This window comes from Taudactylus pleione, unplaced genomic scaffold (assembly GCF_031769625.1).
Source record: "Taudactylus pleione unplaced genomic scaffold, aTauple2 ptg000403l, whole genome shotgun sequence".
In the NCBI taxonomy this organism is placed as follows: Eukaryota; Metazoa; Chordata; class Amphibia; order Anura; family Myobatrachidae; genus Taudactylus; species Taudactylus pleione.
The window spans coordinates 2,827,691-2,842,945 of record NW_028284805.1 but is presented as its reverse complement, the minus strand read 5'-3'; the positions used below and the strand labels follow the sequence as shown (position 1 = coordinate 2,842,945).

The window sequence follows — 15,255 nt, the reverse complement described above, 5'->3', positions numbered from 1 at the left end:
GAAGAATGGTCAGGAGAAAACGTGGTGAAGGATCAGGAACAGGGGGCAAGTCACAGGTCAGGTAAATAGGAAATCCAAATGGTAGATGAACACAAGGACACTAGTGCAGGAAAACTAATACTCTGGCACCGTACTGAGCGCTCGGTAGGATGGACTAGGTTAGGTATTTTGAATTTGGGTGGAAAATATGAATTTAGCTGTCTCGTGGCCGCAGTTTAAAAAGACTGATATTTCAAAAAGTGTTCTCACTAGAGGATGCACATCCACAAGCAGCATATTCTGCCTATGGCAGAGTCCTGGAGCTCGTAACTGGTGCCCTCCACTGAGAATGCACCGGGAGCACAGCAAACCTGACTGCAATATCCAGGAGCCGGTGCAGCAATTTCTTATGGGAGAGTTATAGAATTGGATATCAACATGACAGTTTGTGGTCTTCCACCCAAGAATATTCTCCAGGCCATATAGCTTCCTATTCACAAGGAATTGTGCTCCTCCCCTGGAAATGTAGGGATCTAAAATGTGATTGGACTATAAATTCCTCTTGGTGCTGAATCTTGATAGCAGGTGGAGGACTGGATGAAGCTCAATTAATAATGAGGATTTAGAAGGGATACACGAAAAAACATGGAAAAGGAAAAGAAGCTGGTACCATATAGTGAGATTAAACATTAATGGAGGAAAGTCAAAAGGTGTAAGCTTCAAGTAAGAGAACCACACTCCGTGCTTGGTGGTTTATTTATTAAGTTATTACTGTGCACACATATTCCGTGTTGGACAATATAAACATGTAAAACATTTCTTACACAGAGAATGAATTTGGGTATACTCCTGTGTGATTTCTCTTGTGTACAACAGGATCTGGATTACTATAACACCCTCTCCTCACAGAGTAAGATCATAGGTATACTCCTATGTGACTCCTCTGATGTCTAACAAGTACTGAATTACGTGTAAAGATTTTCCCAAATTCTGAGCAGGAATACGGTCTCTCTCCTGTGTGATGTCTCTGGCGTCTAACAAGATGTGGATTATGTGTAAACATTTCCAATATTCCGAGCAAGAATCTAGTCTCTCACCTGGGTGACTTCGGTGATGTACAATAAGCTGTGAATTACTTGTATACACTTTCCCACATTAAGAGCAAGTATAAGGTCTCTCTCCTGTGTGACTTCTCTGATGTTGACAAAGTTCTGATTTACTTATAAAACCTTTCCCACATTCAGAGCATTATATAGAATATTTGGATGTTTCTGTGTGAATCATCTGATGTCTAACAAAATGTGAATTACTTCTAAACCCTTTCCCACATTTCGAGCAAGAATATGGTCTCTCACCTGTATGACTTCTCCAATGTATAATAAGATGTGAATTACTTGTAAACCCTTTTCCACATTCAGAGCAAGAATATGGTCTCTCTCCTGTGTGACTTCTCTGATGTCGAGAAAGTTCTGATTTATATGTAAAACATTTCCCACATTCAGAGCAGGAATATTTGTATGCTCCTGTGTGACTCATCTGATGTATAACAAGTTGTGACTTGTGTGTAAACCATTTCCCACATTCCGAGCAGGGAAATTTGGATGCTCCTGTGTGACTCATCTGATGTCTAACAAGATGTGACTTATGTGTAAAACATTTACCACATTCCGAGCAAGAATACGGTCTCTCACCTGTATGTATTCTCTGATGTCTTACAAGATATGAATTGCGTATAAACCCTTTTCCACATTCAGAGCAAGAATATGGTCTCTCACCTGTGTGACTTCTCTGATGTCTAACAAGTTCTGAATTATTTCCACACCCTTTCCCACATTCCGAGCAGGAATACGGCTTCTCTCCTGTGTGACTTCTGTGATGTACAACAAGCTGTGAATTACTTCTAAACTCTTTCCCACATTCTAAGCAAGAATACGGCCTCGCACCTGTATGTATTCTCTGATGTACAATAAGTTCTGAATTACTTCCATACCTTTTCCCACATTCAGAGCAAGAAAATGGTCTCTCTCCTGTGTGACTTCTCTGATGTCTAACAAGATCTGCATTACTACTACACCCTTTTCCACATTCCGAGCAAGAATATGGTCTCTCTCCTGTATGTACTCTCTGATGTCTAACAAGTTCTTTATTACCTCTAAACACTTTCCCACATTCAAAGCAAGAATATGGGCGCTCTCCAGTATGACTTCTCTGATGTGCAATAAGCTGTGAATTACATGTATACCCTTTCCCACATTCTGAGCAAGAATACGGCCTCTCTCCTGTGTGATTTCTCTGATGTATAACAAGTTCTGCATTACTTCTAAGCCCTTTTCCACATTCAGAGCAGGAATATTTGTATGCTCCTGTATGAATCACCTGATGTGTAACAAGTTGTGATTTTCGTTTAAAACATTTCCCACATTCTAAGCAAGAATATGGTCTCTCTCCTGTATGTATTCTCTGATGAACAATAAGTTCTGAATTACTTCTATACCTTTTCCCACATTCAGAGCAAGAAAATGGTCTCTCTGTGTGACTTCTCTGATGTCTAACAAGTTCTTTATTACCTCTAAACACTTTCCCACATTCAGAGCAAGAATATGGACGCGCTCCTGTGTGACTTCTCTGATGTGCAATAAGCTGTGAATTACATGTAAATCCTTTCCCACATTCTGAGCAAGAATACGGCCTCTCTCCTGTGTGACTTCTCTGATGTATAGCAAGTTCTGCATTACTTCTAAGCCCTTTTCCACATTCAGAGCAGGAATATTTGTATGCTCCTGTATGAATCACCTGATGTCTAACAAGTTGTAACTTTCGTTTAAAACATTTCCCACATTCCGAGCAAGAATATGGTCTCTGACCTGTATGTATTCTCTGATGTACAGGTAGTTCTGAATTAAGAGTAAAACATTTTCCACCTCCAGAACAAGACGTATTTGGAATGCAGTTGCATTTAATATGAGTAGATGTAATCTGTGTATGATCTGTGGGTGTATACATGTCAGTGTGTGTGAGGTCTCCTCCATCACATGAGACTGATTCCTCCTTAGTATGAGTAGGTGTATACTGTGTATGATCTGTGGGTGTATACATGTCAGTGTGTGTGAGGTCTCCTCCATCACATGAGACTGATTCCTCCTTAGTATGAGTAGATGTATACTGTGTATGATATGTGGGTGTATAAATGTCAGTGTGTGTGAGGTCTCCTCCATCACATGAGACTGATTCCTCCTTAGTATGAGTAGATGTATACTGTGTATGATATGTGGGTGTATAAATGTCAGTGTCGGTGAGGTCTCCATCACATGAGACTGATTCCTCCTTAGTATGAGATGGATCTTTAGAACGTTCTGTGGGTAAAAATACAGGAGGTTACAGTCATAAAATGTAATTGTACGATTCACTCCACAGCATTAACCCCTCATTTAATTGAGAAAGAACAGGAAAAAAATAATCCCCCCCCCAGGGAAGATATATAGGAACTAGTCGGATGCAGCTATGACAACCTTTGCATATTTTGCTGCAGTCGTGTCAGTGACTTTATGCCAATGCCGCCACCCAGCCGTTCCCTGGTGTACATCCGTAGGTCTGTGTCTCCAAGAACTGAGATCGCCCACTCGCAGCATCTATACACGCTGCATCACTGTATGGTGCATCTTTAGTCACACCAACCATACTTGTACCAGCCCTATGCCAGGTGCAGAGTCTCTGTCTGAGTATGGCATCCTATGTGATCAGGTGAACACCTCTATATGCAGCCTCTGTCAGTGACACTCCCATATGATGCTACCTCTGTGTGCCTCTGATTAGCCACCTCCGTTATTCCCCAGTCACTGCCCAGGAACGCCCCATACTCTGCTATACAGTTCTCCCTGCGTGCGTCTCAATCTGTACTGTGACTCTATATACACACAATCCGCATAGTAAAAACATTGCTCCACTGTGTGCGACATCATCGCTGCGTCCATCTCACAATCAGGCCCTTAGTGTGATTCCTCCTTCACTTTGAAGTCTGGTTCTATGTACTTAGTGTAGGGTTTCCACTACAAATATGATCACTGAAACTGTGGAACCTGAGGCCTATCCCAGTAATGAGTCAGGAGAAGTTGGGGAAGGTCATTTAATACGGGAGTTGATAACAAAACAAAGGTAAGTTCTTACCATATCTCATCTCTGTTTCTACGAAGTCCATAGGGTCCACAGGGTTGACCTTGGGGTATAGCTGGATCTGGATCCACGGGCACCACGCAGTTAAAGCTTTCACTGCTCCCAGGATGCACTTGGGTCCATCATCTATACCCCGCCCCCGAGCCACAGGCTCCTCAGTTGGAAAGCAGCCAAGGCCGGAGGAGGAGACTAAACAGAGAGAAGGAAGACTGGAACACACAAGAAACCATACTCACAGAAATGGGAGATGGAAAACCGGTGACCAGCCACACAGCCCATATGAAGCCAGGTGCATCAGGGCGTGCACCCCGTGGACACTATGGACTTCGTAGAAACAGAGATAACAAAAGGTAAGTTCTTACCATATCTCCTGTTTTCTACTTCAGGGTCCATAGGGGGTCCCACAGGGTTGACCTTGGGGATGTCCCAAAGCAGATCAGCTAAGGGCGAGGACGCTCCTGTGCAGACAGGAGAATCCTGCACCCGAAGGATGCATCCTGAGAGGCAAAGGTGTCAAACGCATAAAACCTCAAAAATGTCTGAATGGAAGACCAAGTGGCCGCCTTACACAGCTGAACAGCGGAGGCACCACGTCTAGCAGCCCAAGAAGGACCCACAGACCGAGTGGAATGAGCCTTAACAGAGGCTGGAACGGGTAAACCTTCCTGTATATAAGCCTCACGAATAACAGAACAAAGCCAACGGGCAACAGTTTGTTTGTTGGCAGGCCAACCCCTCTCGTGAAAACCAAAGAGGACAAACAACGAATCGGACTTCCTAACAGAAGCAGTCCGGTCCACATAAATTCTGAGAGCACGGACAACGTCCAACGAAGCCTCACTAGCTGTGAGATCAGGCGACTGAAAAGCTGGCACCACAAGTTCCTGATTGATGTGGAACTTAGAAACCACTTTATGCAAAAACTCAGGACGAGTGCGAAGCACTGCTCTGTCCTGGTGAAAAATCAAGAAGGGGGGACTACAGGAGAGCACCCCCAACTCTGACACCCTCCTGGCGGAAGCAATCGCCAGGAGAAAAACAGTCTTAAGTGTTAACCACTTGAGGTCAACCGACTCAAGGGGCTCAAAAGGAGGACCCTGTAGGACCAGAAGAACCACCGCCAAATCCCACGGAGCCACTGGAGGAACAAAGGGAGGCTGGATTCTAAGAACACCCTGACAAAAAGTGTGTACATCAGGCAGTGTAGTGATTCTACGTTGAAACCACACTGACAAAGCCGACACATGAACCTTCAGGGAAGCAAGACGTAAGCCCAGTTCCAGACCTGATTGAAGAAATGCCAGAATCCTAGAAACCCTGAACACCTGAGGATCAAAGTTTCTGGACTCACACCACTGAAAGTAAGTGTGCCACACTCTGTGGTAAATCCGTGCTGAAGCAGGCTTACGCGCCCTTAGCATGGTACTGATGACAGAGCTTGAAAAGCCCCTGGACCTTAAGACAGCTGTCTCAAGAGCCACGTCATCAAAGACAGCCGACCCAGATCCGGGTAAAGGCAGGGCCCCTGAGACAACAGGTCCAGATGCTGAGGCAGAAGGTACGGAACATCTATGGACAAGCTCCTGAGATCGGAGTACCAAGGACATCTGGGCCAAGCTGGAGCCACCAGCAGAAACGTGCTTCCGTCTTGTTTGATTTTTCGTAGAACCCGAGGCAGCAGGGAGATCGGAGGAAACAGGTACTCTAGGTGAAACGTCCATTTCACGGACAGCGCATCCACCAGACTTGCGCCTGCGTCTCTTGTCCTTGAGCCGTACACGGGCAACTTGTAGTTGTGACGGGAGGCCATCAGGTCCAACTACAGCAGTCCCCATTTGTCCACGAGAAGTTGAAATACCTCCGGGTGAAGCAACCATTCCCCGGGATGCACGTCGTGACGGACGAGGAAGTCCGCCTCCCAATTGAGGACTCCCGGGATGAAGACTGCCGAGATTGCCGGAAGGTGACACTCCACCCAAGCCAGGATGCGAGACACCTCCGACATCGCCTCTTGACTGCGAGTCCCTCCCTGGTGATTGATGTACGCCACCGTGGTGGCGTTGTCGGATTGCACCTGAACTGCCCTTTCGTGAAGAGCGGTGCCTGATGACAGCAGAGCCCTGTACAAGGCCCGCAGCTCCAGGACATTTATGGGAAGAATTGCTTCCTCTGCAGACCAACGGCACTGAAGAGAAAACGAGCCAGTCACTGCCCCCCAACCCCGGAGACTGGCATTTGTTGTGAGCAGAACCCAGTCCGGGATCCAAAAGGGGCGACCCTCGATGAGATGAGCTGTCTGAAGCCAAAAAGCTAGAGACAGGCGCACTTCCGGAGACAATACCAGCCTCTGGGATCAGATCCGATGAGGTAACCCATTCCATTCGGAACTGGGCAAATTCCACCATGTCGAATGCCGACACCATGGACCCTAGGACTCTCATTGCCGAGTGTACCGACACCCTGCAACTGGATAGGCAACTGTGATTCCTCAGTTGTAGGGAGGAAACCTTTTCCGGAGTCAGGAAGATCCTTTGCTGATGGGAATCCAGAAGGGCTCCCAAATGAACCATCCGTTGTGAAGGGATCAGAGATGACTTCTTCCAATTTATCAACCACCTGTGTGCTTGAAGACAAGCAATGGTCAGGTGGAGATGTCGAAGCAGTACCTCTGGGGTGCTCGCCAGCAGAAGGAGATCGTCCAGCCGTATACCCTGGTTCTGAAGGTGGGTGGCCATAATAGCCATCACCTAGGTAAATACCCTTGGAGCCGTGGAAAGGCCAAAGGGTAACGCCCGAAACTGGTAGTGATTTTTCCGAATAGCAAACCTCAGATATCGCTGGTGTGCAGGTGCTATGGGCACGTGGAGAGAGGCGTCCTGGATATCCAGGGAGAGCATGTAATCCCCGGGTTCCATCGCCAGAATGATGGAATGTAACGTTTCCATCCTGAATTTGGGAACTCTGAGGTATTTGTTCATAGACTTCAAATTGAGGATAGGGCGCGGAGAGCCATTGGGCTTCTGCACCAGAGACATAGTAGAATAGTACCCTGTCCCACGTTGGGACTGAGGAACGAGAACAATGACCCCTGCTTGCAGCAAGGACTCTATAGCTACCTGAATCTGCGAGGCCTTGGTCTTGTCCAGAGAAGGACTCGTACAAAAAAACTGGTGGGGCGGCCTGAGCTGAAAAGACAGGGCGTACCCCTGGGAGACTACTTCTCGAACCCAGGCATCCGTGGTGGTATTGTGCCAGCACTGGGCGAATTGAAGTCGGCCTCCCACTCTGAGGTCTCCCAGAGGGAGGCCCATCCCATCAGGCAGAAGGTTTATCCTCCTGCTTGAAAGAAGGGCGCCTAGCACTCCATGCTTGCTTCTTGGGTTTCAAGGCGGCCTTGGACGCCGATTGCCTCAGGAAGGACTGACCCTTGGCCTTACCCTGAACCCGAAAGGACCGAAAGGCAGAGCTCCTTACCTTAGCTGGCGCTGAAGCCGAAGGGAGGAAGGCTGACTTGGATTTAGCCAGGGTATCCACTATTTTGTCCAAGTCTGGACCAAATAGTAACTCTCCATTAAACGGCAAAAGCCTCCAGGCCCTTTTTAGAGTCTGCATCAGCCCTCCAGGACCTCAGCCACAAGGACCGACGAGCAGACACAGCTGCAGCCGAAACCCTAGAGGTCAGCAGACTGGCATCCAACGACGCTTCCCCGATATAGGAAGCCGCATCCCGCATCTGTCCTATTAACGCTCTCTGGATATCCGGAGCATCCTCAGGAAAGGAATCCTCCAAAGCGTTGGCCCAGCTCTCGATGGCTTTAGCCACCCAGGAGATGGCCATGGACGGGTGAGCCACCGCCCCGGAGAGAGGGTAAATGGACTTCAGACAAGTTTCCACCTTCCTGTCCGTGGGATCCTTCAAAGAGGAGATAGACGACAAGGGCAGCGTAGCGCTTTTAATCAAGTGGGTGACATGGGAATCCACCGCCGGCCTTTTCTGTGGTTGGAATCTCTTACTGGGCAACTGCCAGGCCACCGCCATATGATCCGTTAATTGGTCAGACGGGAAAAACATTCGAAGTTACCTTAGCTTTTTTAAAATTGGGATACTTCGACCTAGGAGCCGGCGCATCATCCTCTATATGGAGGATGGCCCGCACTGCCCTAACCAATGCCGGCACATTAATGGAGGACTTAGTCTCCACCTCCTGGCCCATGGCATCAGAGTCAGAGTCCTCATGAATCTCTCAGTCATCTGAAGACACATCAGTCCGACAATTGCGGCATCAGTGAACTCACAACATGACCCTTGGATGCCTTTGGTGGTACATCACTTTGCAACATAGACTGAAATGCCGAAGATGAGGCCGCCAGACTCTGAACAGAGCTGGAGAGACCATCCACCCAGGGCGGAGGAGCCGCCTGAGGAAAACTCTGAAAAGGCATCACAGACTGCTGCGTCACAGGGGGAGACTGAACATACACAGGCAGCCCCGTATAGGGACCCATAGTTTGGGACCCGGGAGGAAGACCGCAACAACTGCGGACTACCCGGGGAATGGGGGATGGTGGGCTGGGGCAACACCCCAGAAGGAACCGTTGTTGGGACCGATAAACGGTCCGCAATTGACACCAGCACCTGGGAAAACATCGCCCAAGGCGGATCCTGCAATATAGGGGGTTTAGAGGGGCCAGGTACCAGCTGGCACCGCCCGCAAAGACCATCCTGAGATAAATCCTCCCTATCAACCCCTGCAGAACAGCGTCTGCAGGAAAACAACACAGGAGCCACAGAGTGCTCAGTCTCCTCATCAGACATGATACAGTAAATACTCAAAGAATACGTATCACAAGAGGAAGTACGGTGATAACACCTGCGCACTCACAAGTATGCAACACAAACAGTCCACAATATGGTACTGTGTAGCACACAACGGTATGTGACTGACCTCACAAATACGTAATTTATATAAGTGAAGTCCACAGAAAACGTCCTTCCCCCACACACCTGCCAGGCCGTAGGAGAAGGAAAGGGATAGGTATAAGCTGACAGTAAGTAGAAATAAGTCACAGACAGGCAGCACTAGCAATAGTCACATACAATGCAGGAAGTTAATACTCACTGTACCTTTCGCTACAATCAACCGCCCAGATTCAGTGTCTGGGAGGTCTATATCGCTGTGTACACTGTCCTTCAGCAGGAAAGAGGTACACAGGGGGACCGGTCCACTTGATACCGCCTGGGAGCTCTGCGATCTGCCAGTGAAGATGGCCGCGGCTTACCTGATCCCCGTCGCTTCCGGCAGCAGTCCTGGGATTCCCCAGAGCCCGGCTAGTACAGACTCTGGGGTCCCGCCGCGATCCCCAGATCTGTACTGGCGTCACGGCGCCAGCAGGGATAGGAGTGGAAGCGTGGACGTCCTAAAGGACAGTCTGATGCTGCCGCTCAAACAGTGTAAAAAGAGAAAAAAGTAAAAAAAATTTCTTCTAATAAAAATAAGCTTAGGGGCTGCTCCTGGAGCAGTGAAAGCTTTAACTGCGTGGTGCCCGTGGATCCAGATCCACCTATACCCCAAGGTCAACCCTGTGGACCCCCAAGTAGAAAATATTGTTAATAAACATAATTAATAGAACTATGGCTATAGCTGATACCTGGCTTCATACACTCCAAGATCCATTTTATAGGGAGCAAATGAGAAAAACCCAATATAATACACCAGGGATATAAGATGGTTCTCACGAAGATAAAGGCAATTTAATCGTTAGAAGATCCTCACTCTGAAAGGGATACTAAATGTACTAAAGTGAGAGTTTTTAGAAGTGAGTTTTAAAAGTGATGTTTCCCATAGCAACCAATCAGATTCTACTTAACATTTAACTGGCACCTTCTAGAAGATAATAGCTAGAATCTGATTGGTTGTTAGAGGCAACATCACTTTTAAAACTCACTTCTAAAAAACTCTCACTTTAGTAAATTTACCCCTAAGTGTTCTGCGCCTACAAATTGATGCAGTGGTGACCAGTCTGCCTACTCGAACATCTATTGCATTAGAAGATGCCCCTCTCGTCTAATGCAATGGAAAGGGGGCACCTTTGCATTACTGAGCTAGGCTATGGGAAGCTAACACCACCATTCAGGGACCCCCACATCATTTAGGTTCTATCACACCCTTTCCTAGCAGTCACCTCCCCTCCCATCGTCTGTTATTGGTGCAGTCGTTAGTGTTTAATCATCACCAACAATTGCTGTGATATCAGACACCAGGGGGCGCTGCAGAGTGTTTGGAAGCCCTTGGGTGCCTTGTGGGCCCCTCCTATGGCTCCGAAAGTGGATTAGCGGTGAGGATTAAACCGTAGAAGCTCATATGGTTTCTGTGTACGAGCAGAGGAGCTGGGACAGGGTCGTACTAAAGTGTTGAATACTATGGGGGCACCACGACTGGTGCATCAGATTTAGGTTTTATGAAAATGCCAGGAAAACCCTTATTCTGCAATTTTCGTGCATTTTTATTTAAAAACGAAATCTCTACTCCATGACAGCCATGAACGAATGTTACGCAGCCAAGCAACATATAAAATAAAGGGTGGGTTACTCCAGAACCAGGGCAGATTGCAACAAAAGAACTTCTACTGAATAACTGTTATACGTGTATGTATATTCCCTTTCACACTGGTAAAGCGGCATTGGGCAGGGGTTAAAGTGGGCTGAAATGAGGCCATGTTCCGTCAGCTGTACTGGTAGGCAGAACTAGTTATGCCTTGGCCCTGCACAGTGAGTGCCCAAGCTAGGGAAGGGAATACCCTTTTTAGAGGAGTCCCACAGAGTGCCCACCCAATATCATTAGATACCGTTGAGTCGAGTCTGTCCGAACCCCTCAGTTGATTATGACGTTGTGCCACTGCCATCAAGAGCAGCAGGGAAAACCAAGCTCTAAACAGAAGACTAGGTAAGAGGGCGCTGGAAAGACACAGATGGTGGCACTGTGCTGAAATAAGTGGCATGAGCTGGAGAAGCACAGGGAGGTGAGCTGGAGAGAAGCAAGGGGTGGCTGGACACCCACAGAGGGGAATTAAGCTGAAGAGACGCATAGAGGGGGATTAAGCTGAAGAGACGCAGGAGGTAGGTCCTGGATAGATGCAAATGTATAGCCCTTAAGAGCAGCATGGGAGAGATGCAGGGGGGCCAAGCTAGAGAGAAGCAGGAGGATGGCGCTAGAGAGACATGGGGATGACGCTAGAGAGACACGGGGATGATGCTAGAGAGACACAGGGGGGTGACGCTACAGATATGCAGGAGGATGGCCCTGGATAGAAGCATGGGAGAAATGCAGGAGTTGGCGCTAGAGAGATACAGGGGGATGACGCTAGAGAGACACAGGGGGATGGCCCTAAATGGAAGCATGAGAGAGATGCAGGGGCCAAGCTAGAGAGAAGCAGAAGTATGGCGCTAGAGAGACACACTGGAGAGACGCAAGGGGGTGACCCTGGAGAAACAAAATGCTGAGGTGGAGAAACAAAGGAGCAGTGCCGGATTAAATCCTGTGGAGGTCCCTGGGCAGTAGAAATCTCGCCCCCCCCCCCTTGCAAATTATCTCCTAATACATTTTTAATTTTACCAACCGACAATAATAAACCGTACGTAGGTTGCACCAAACATTTTTTACAAACTGACAGCTGACAGAAGATAAGCTTTTAAGAGACAAACTGTATTGGGAATCTGATATCTATAGTCTATGTACTTTAAGTTGCTAATGGGTACATTACATTAATACAGTATTTACTCTATAGAGTCTTTAAAGTAACGTTTTAGTTTCTTTGAGTTGATTCATTTTTTCTAACTCTTGGAAACAATTTAGGAAAGCTTGATTGTAATTTTCTTTCAAGATTAAATCAATATTATTTTGATTCATTTTCGTGGGGTCCCTATAAGGAGCGGGGCCCATAGGCTGGTGGCTACTTTGCCTATTTGGTAATACGGCACTGTGCTGAGGAGAAGCAGAGGGGCTGGTTTTGGAGAAAGCCAAGGGGGGCTGGTGTTGGAGAAAAGCCAAGGGGAACTGGTGTTGGAGAAAATCCAAGGGGGGCTGGTGATTGAAGAAAAGCCAAGGGGGGCTGGTTTTGGAAAAAAGCCAAGGGGGGCTGGTGTTGGAAAAAAGCCAAGGGGGGCTGGTGTTGGAAAAAAGCCAAGGGGGGCTGGTGTTGGAAAAAAGCCAAGGGGGGCTGGTGTTGGAAAAAAGCCAAGGGGGGCTGGTGTTGGAAAAAAGCCAAGGGGGGCTGGTGTTGGAAAAAAGCCAAGGGGGGCTGGTGTTGGAGAAAGCCAAGGGGAACTGGTGATGGAGAAAGGCAAGGGGCTGGTGATGGAGAAAGGCAAAGGGCTGGTGATGGAGAAAGCCAAGGGGGGCTGGCGTAATAGAGACACGAAGGGTAAAACATAGTAGGATGGCGTTTCTCTGGAATGTTGATCGGGGGAAGTTCACATTTCGTCCTGCACCAAAACTTGTATTACTATGTATTATCTGGTTAAACCACTGTTGTATGAAGATGACCTATAAGTCCAACGCAAAGAGGTGGCGTCTGTACCTCATGATCTCCCATATGCATACTGACTACCAACTTAAGCCAATTTCAGCCCAGGGAGGCTCAATTTCTTCAGAAGTTCTCTGTTGCAGGGAAACCACCATATAGGTAAGAAAAGACTCAAGCACAGGAGCTACATAGGGGTTGCAAATTTATTAAAACATGGGGCACTTAAGTGACAAAAACTTGATTGAGGGGACTCTATTAAAAAAAAAAAAAAAACATATAGGGGTGGCAGAAAAATAACTAAGAGTGACACTGATGGCATAGAGCAAATCTTTCTGGGGGTGTGATATGTATTCAATTCCCGACAGCGGCTGCCCGAGGAGGAAATCCCGATCGTCCTAAAGGTAAGTATTTACTAGCCTAACCTAAACCCCCTAACTCTCCTTAGGGGTGATTAACACTAACCCCCCCCTCTAAGTGCCTAAACCTTGCCCCCACTTCCCCGCTGCCTAAACCTAAGTCCCCCGGGGGGTGCCTAACCCTAACCTACCCCCGGGGGTGCCTAACCCTAACCCTCCCTCTCCCTAGCCTAACCCAACCTCCCTGGGGGGAGCCTAACCATAAGTCCCCCCGGGAGCCCTAAACCTAACCCTCCCCCCCCCCCCCGCGGCTGACCGATGCGGTGCCCGGCATCCGCTTGATCGGGATGCTGGGCGCCGGTCTCCTGACGTCGGGCAAATTACAGGCGTCTACATTTAGACGCCTGTCATTTGTCCCTAGTCGGGATAAAGCAGTCTGGAAGCCATCGGTCGGCATTTAGACCGTCGGGTTCCAGACTACATCCACTTTCTGGCGGCAGGACTTTCTGCACTGGTGGCCGCACATGGCATTATTATGTGGCTTTAGTGCCGGTTGTCTCAGAAACACTGCCAGCGTCCTTCTCTTATCCAGGGTGCAACTGGGCTCGGCCCATTGGCTCAGGTGGCTAATGATAGTCTCTGCGTCGGAGAAGTGACCTGTGATCCACTGGTCATATTATTTATGCTGCATTCTATAATCCTGACCTTGGCTTTTCTCCTGACTGATCTTTTAGCTGCCAGCCCTGACCCTGATGATGGTGTACTCATCGATATATTGTGCCTGCATCAAGGTTCTTGACGTAGTGTATTATTGGTATAGTATAGTACATTATTAGTTTAGTCTACCTGCAGCTAGCCATGTCCTCTGCTTTACACTATTGCTTTTGGTGCATTGTCGGATATTGTTATACACTCTGGTTTCAGTGTAAACTTCTATACTCTCTGCTTATGTCAATATTGGATCTGTACATCTGGTGAGTATTCAAGATCCTATTAAGTGTTTTGCCCAACCCACCTAGGGTAAGAGAAGACTACTACTTGGACTGGTGCAAGTTTCCATGGTGCATCTGATGGTTGAGTCAAAAGTCGCACCAAGAGGGATTTCAGCATCTAAAGATTCTCAGAGTGTTAGCCCCAGTCCTTATACAGTCAGACACATGGATGTACACCAGGGAAGGGACGGACTAGTGTTAGTATAAAGATGCTCAGAGTGTGTGTCCCAGTCCTTATACAGTCAGACACAGGGATGTACACCAGGGAAGGGACGGACTAGTGTTAGTATAAAGATGCTCAGAGTGTGTGTCCCAGTCCTTATACAGTCAGACACAGGGATGTACACCAGGGAAGGGACGGACTAGTGTTAGTATAAAGATGCTCAGAGTGTGTGTCCCAGTCCTTATACAGTCAGACACAGGGATGTACACCAGGGAAGGGATGGACTAGTGTTAGTATAAAGACGCTCAGAGTGTGAGCCCCAGTCCTTATACAGTCAGACACAAGGATGTACACCAGGGAAGGGATGGACTAGTGTTAGTATAAAGATGCTCAGAGTGTGTGTCCCAGTCCTTATACAGTCAGACACAGGGATGTACACCAGGGAAGGGATGGACTAGTGTTAGTATAAAGACGCTCAGAGTGTGTGTCCCAGTCCTTATACAGTCAGACACAGGGATGTACACCAGGGAAGGGACGGACTAGTGTTAGTATAAAGATGCTCAGAGTGTGTGTCCCAGTCCTTATACAGTCAGACACAGGGATGTACACCAGGGAAGGGATGGACTAGTGTTAGTATAAAGACGCTCAGAGTGTGTGTCCCAGTCCTTATACAGTCAGACACAGGGATGTACACCAGGGAAGGGATGGACTAGTGTTAGTATAAAGATGCTCAGAGTGTGTGTCCCAGTCCTAATACAGTCAGACACAGGGATGTACACCAGGGAAGGGATGGACTAGTGTTAGTATAAAGACGCTCAGAGTGTGTGTCCCAGTCCTTATACAGTCAGACACAGGGATGTACACCAGGGAAGGGATGGACTAGTGTTAGTATAAAGACGCTCAGAGTGTGTGTCCCAGTCCTTATACAGTCAGACACAAGGATGTACACCAGGGAAGGGATGGACTAGTGTTAGTATAAAGATGCTCAGAGTGTGAGCCCCAGTCCTTATACAGTCATACACAGGGATGTACACCAGGGAAGGGATGGACTAGTGTTAGTATAAAGACGCTC

The 15,255-nt window shown here is 47.7% G+C and overlaps 1 protein-coding gene across 1 annotated transcript in view; it reads right to left on the bottom strand.

The window, feature by feature from the left end:
* Positions 1-909: 909 nt before the first annotated feature.
* The window catches only part of LOC148506456 (uncharacterized), a 59,913-nt gene continuing 45,567 nt past the window's right edge, over positions 910-15,255 (bottom strand). The window contains 3 exon segments of the mRNA XM_088446716.1: positions 910-1,838; positions 1,923-2,271; positions 2,356-3,332. Of these exon segments, the coding sequence (XP_088302842.1) occupies positions 910-1,838; positions 1,923-2,271; positions 2,356-3,332 (2,255 nt within the window).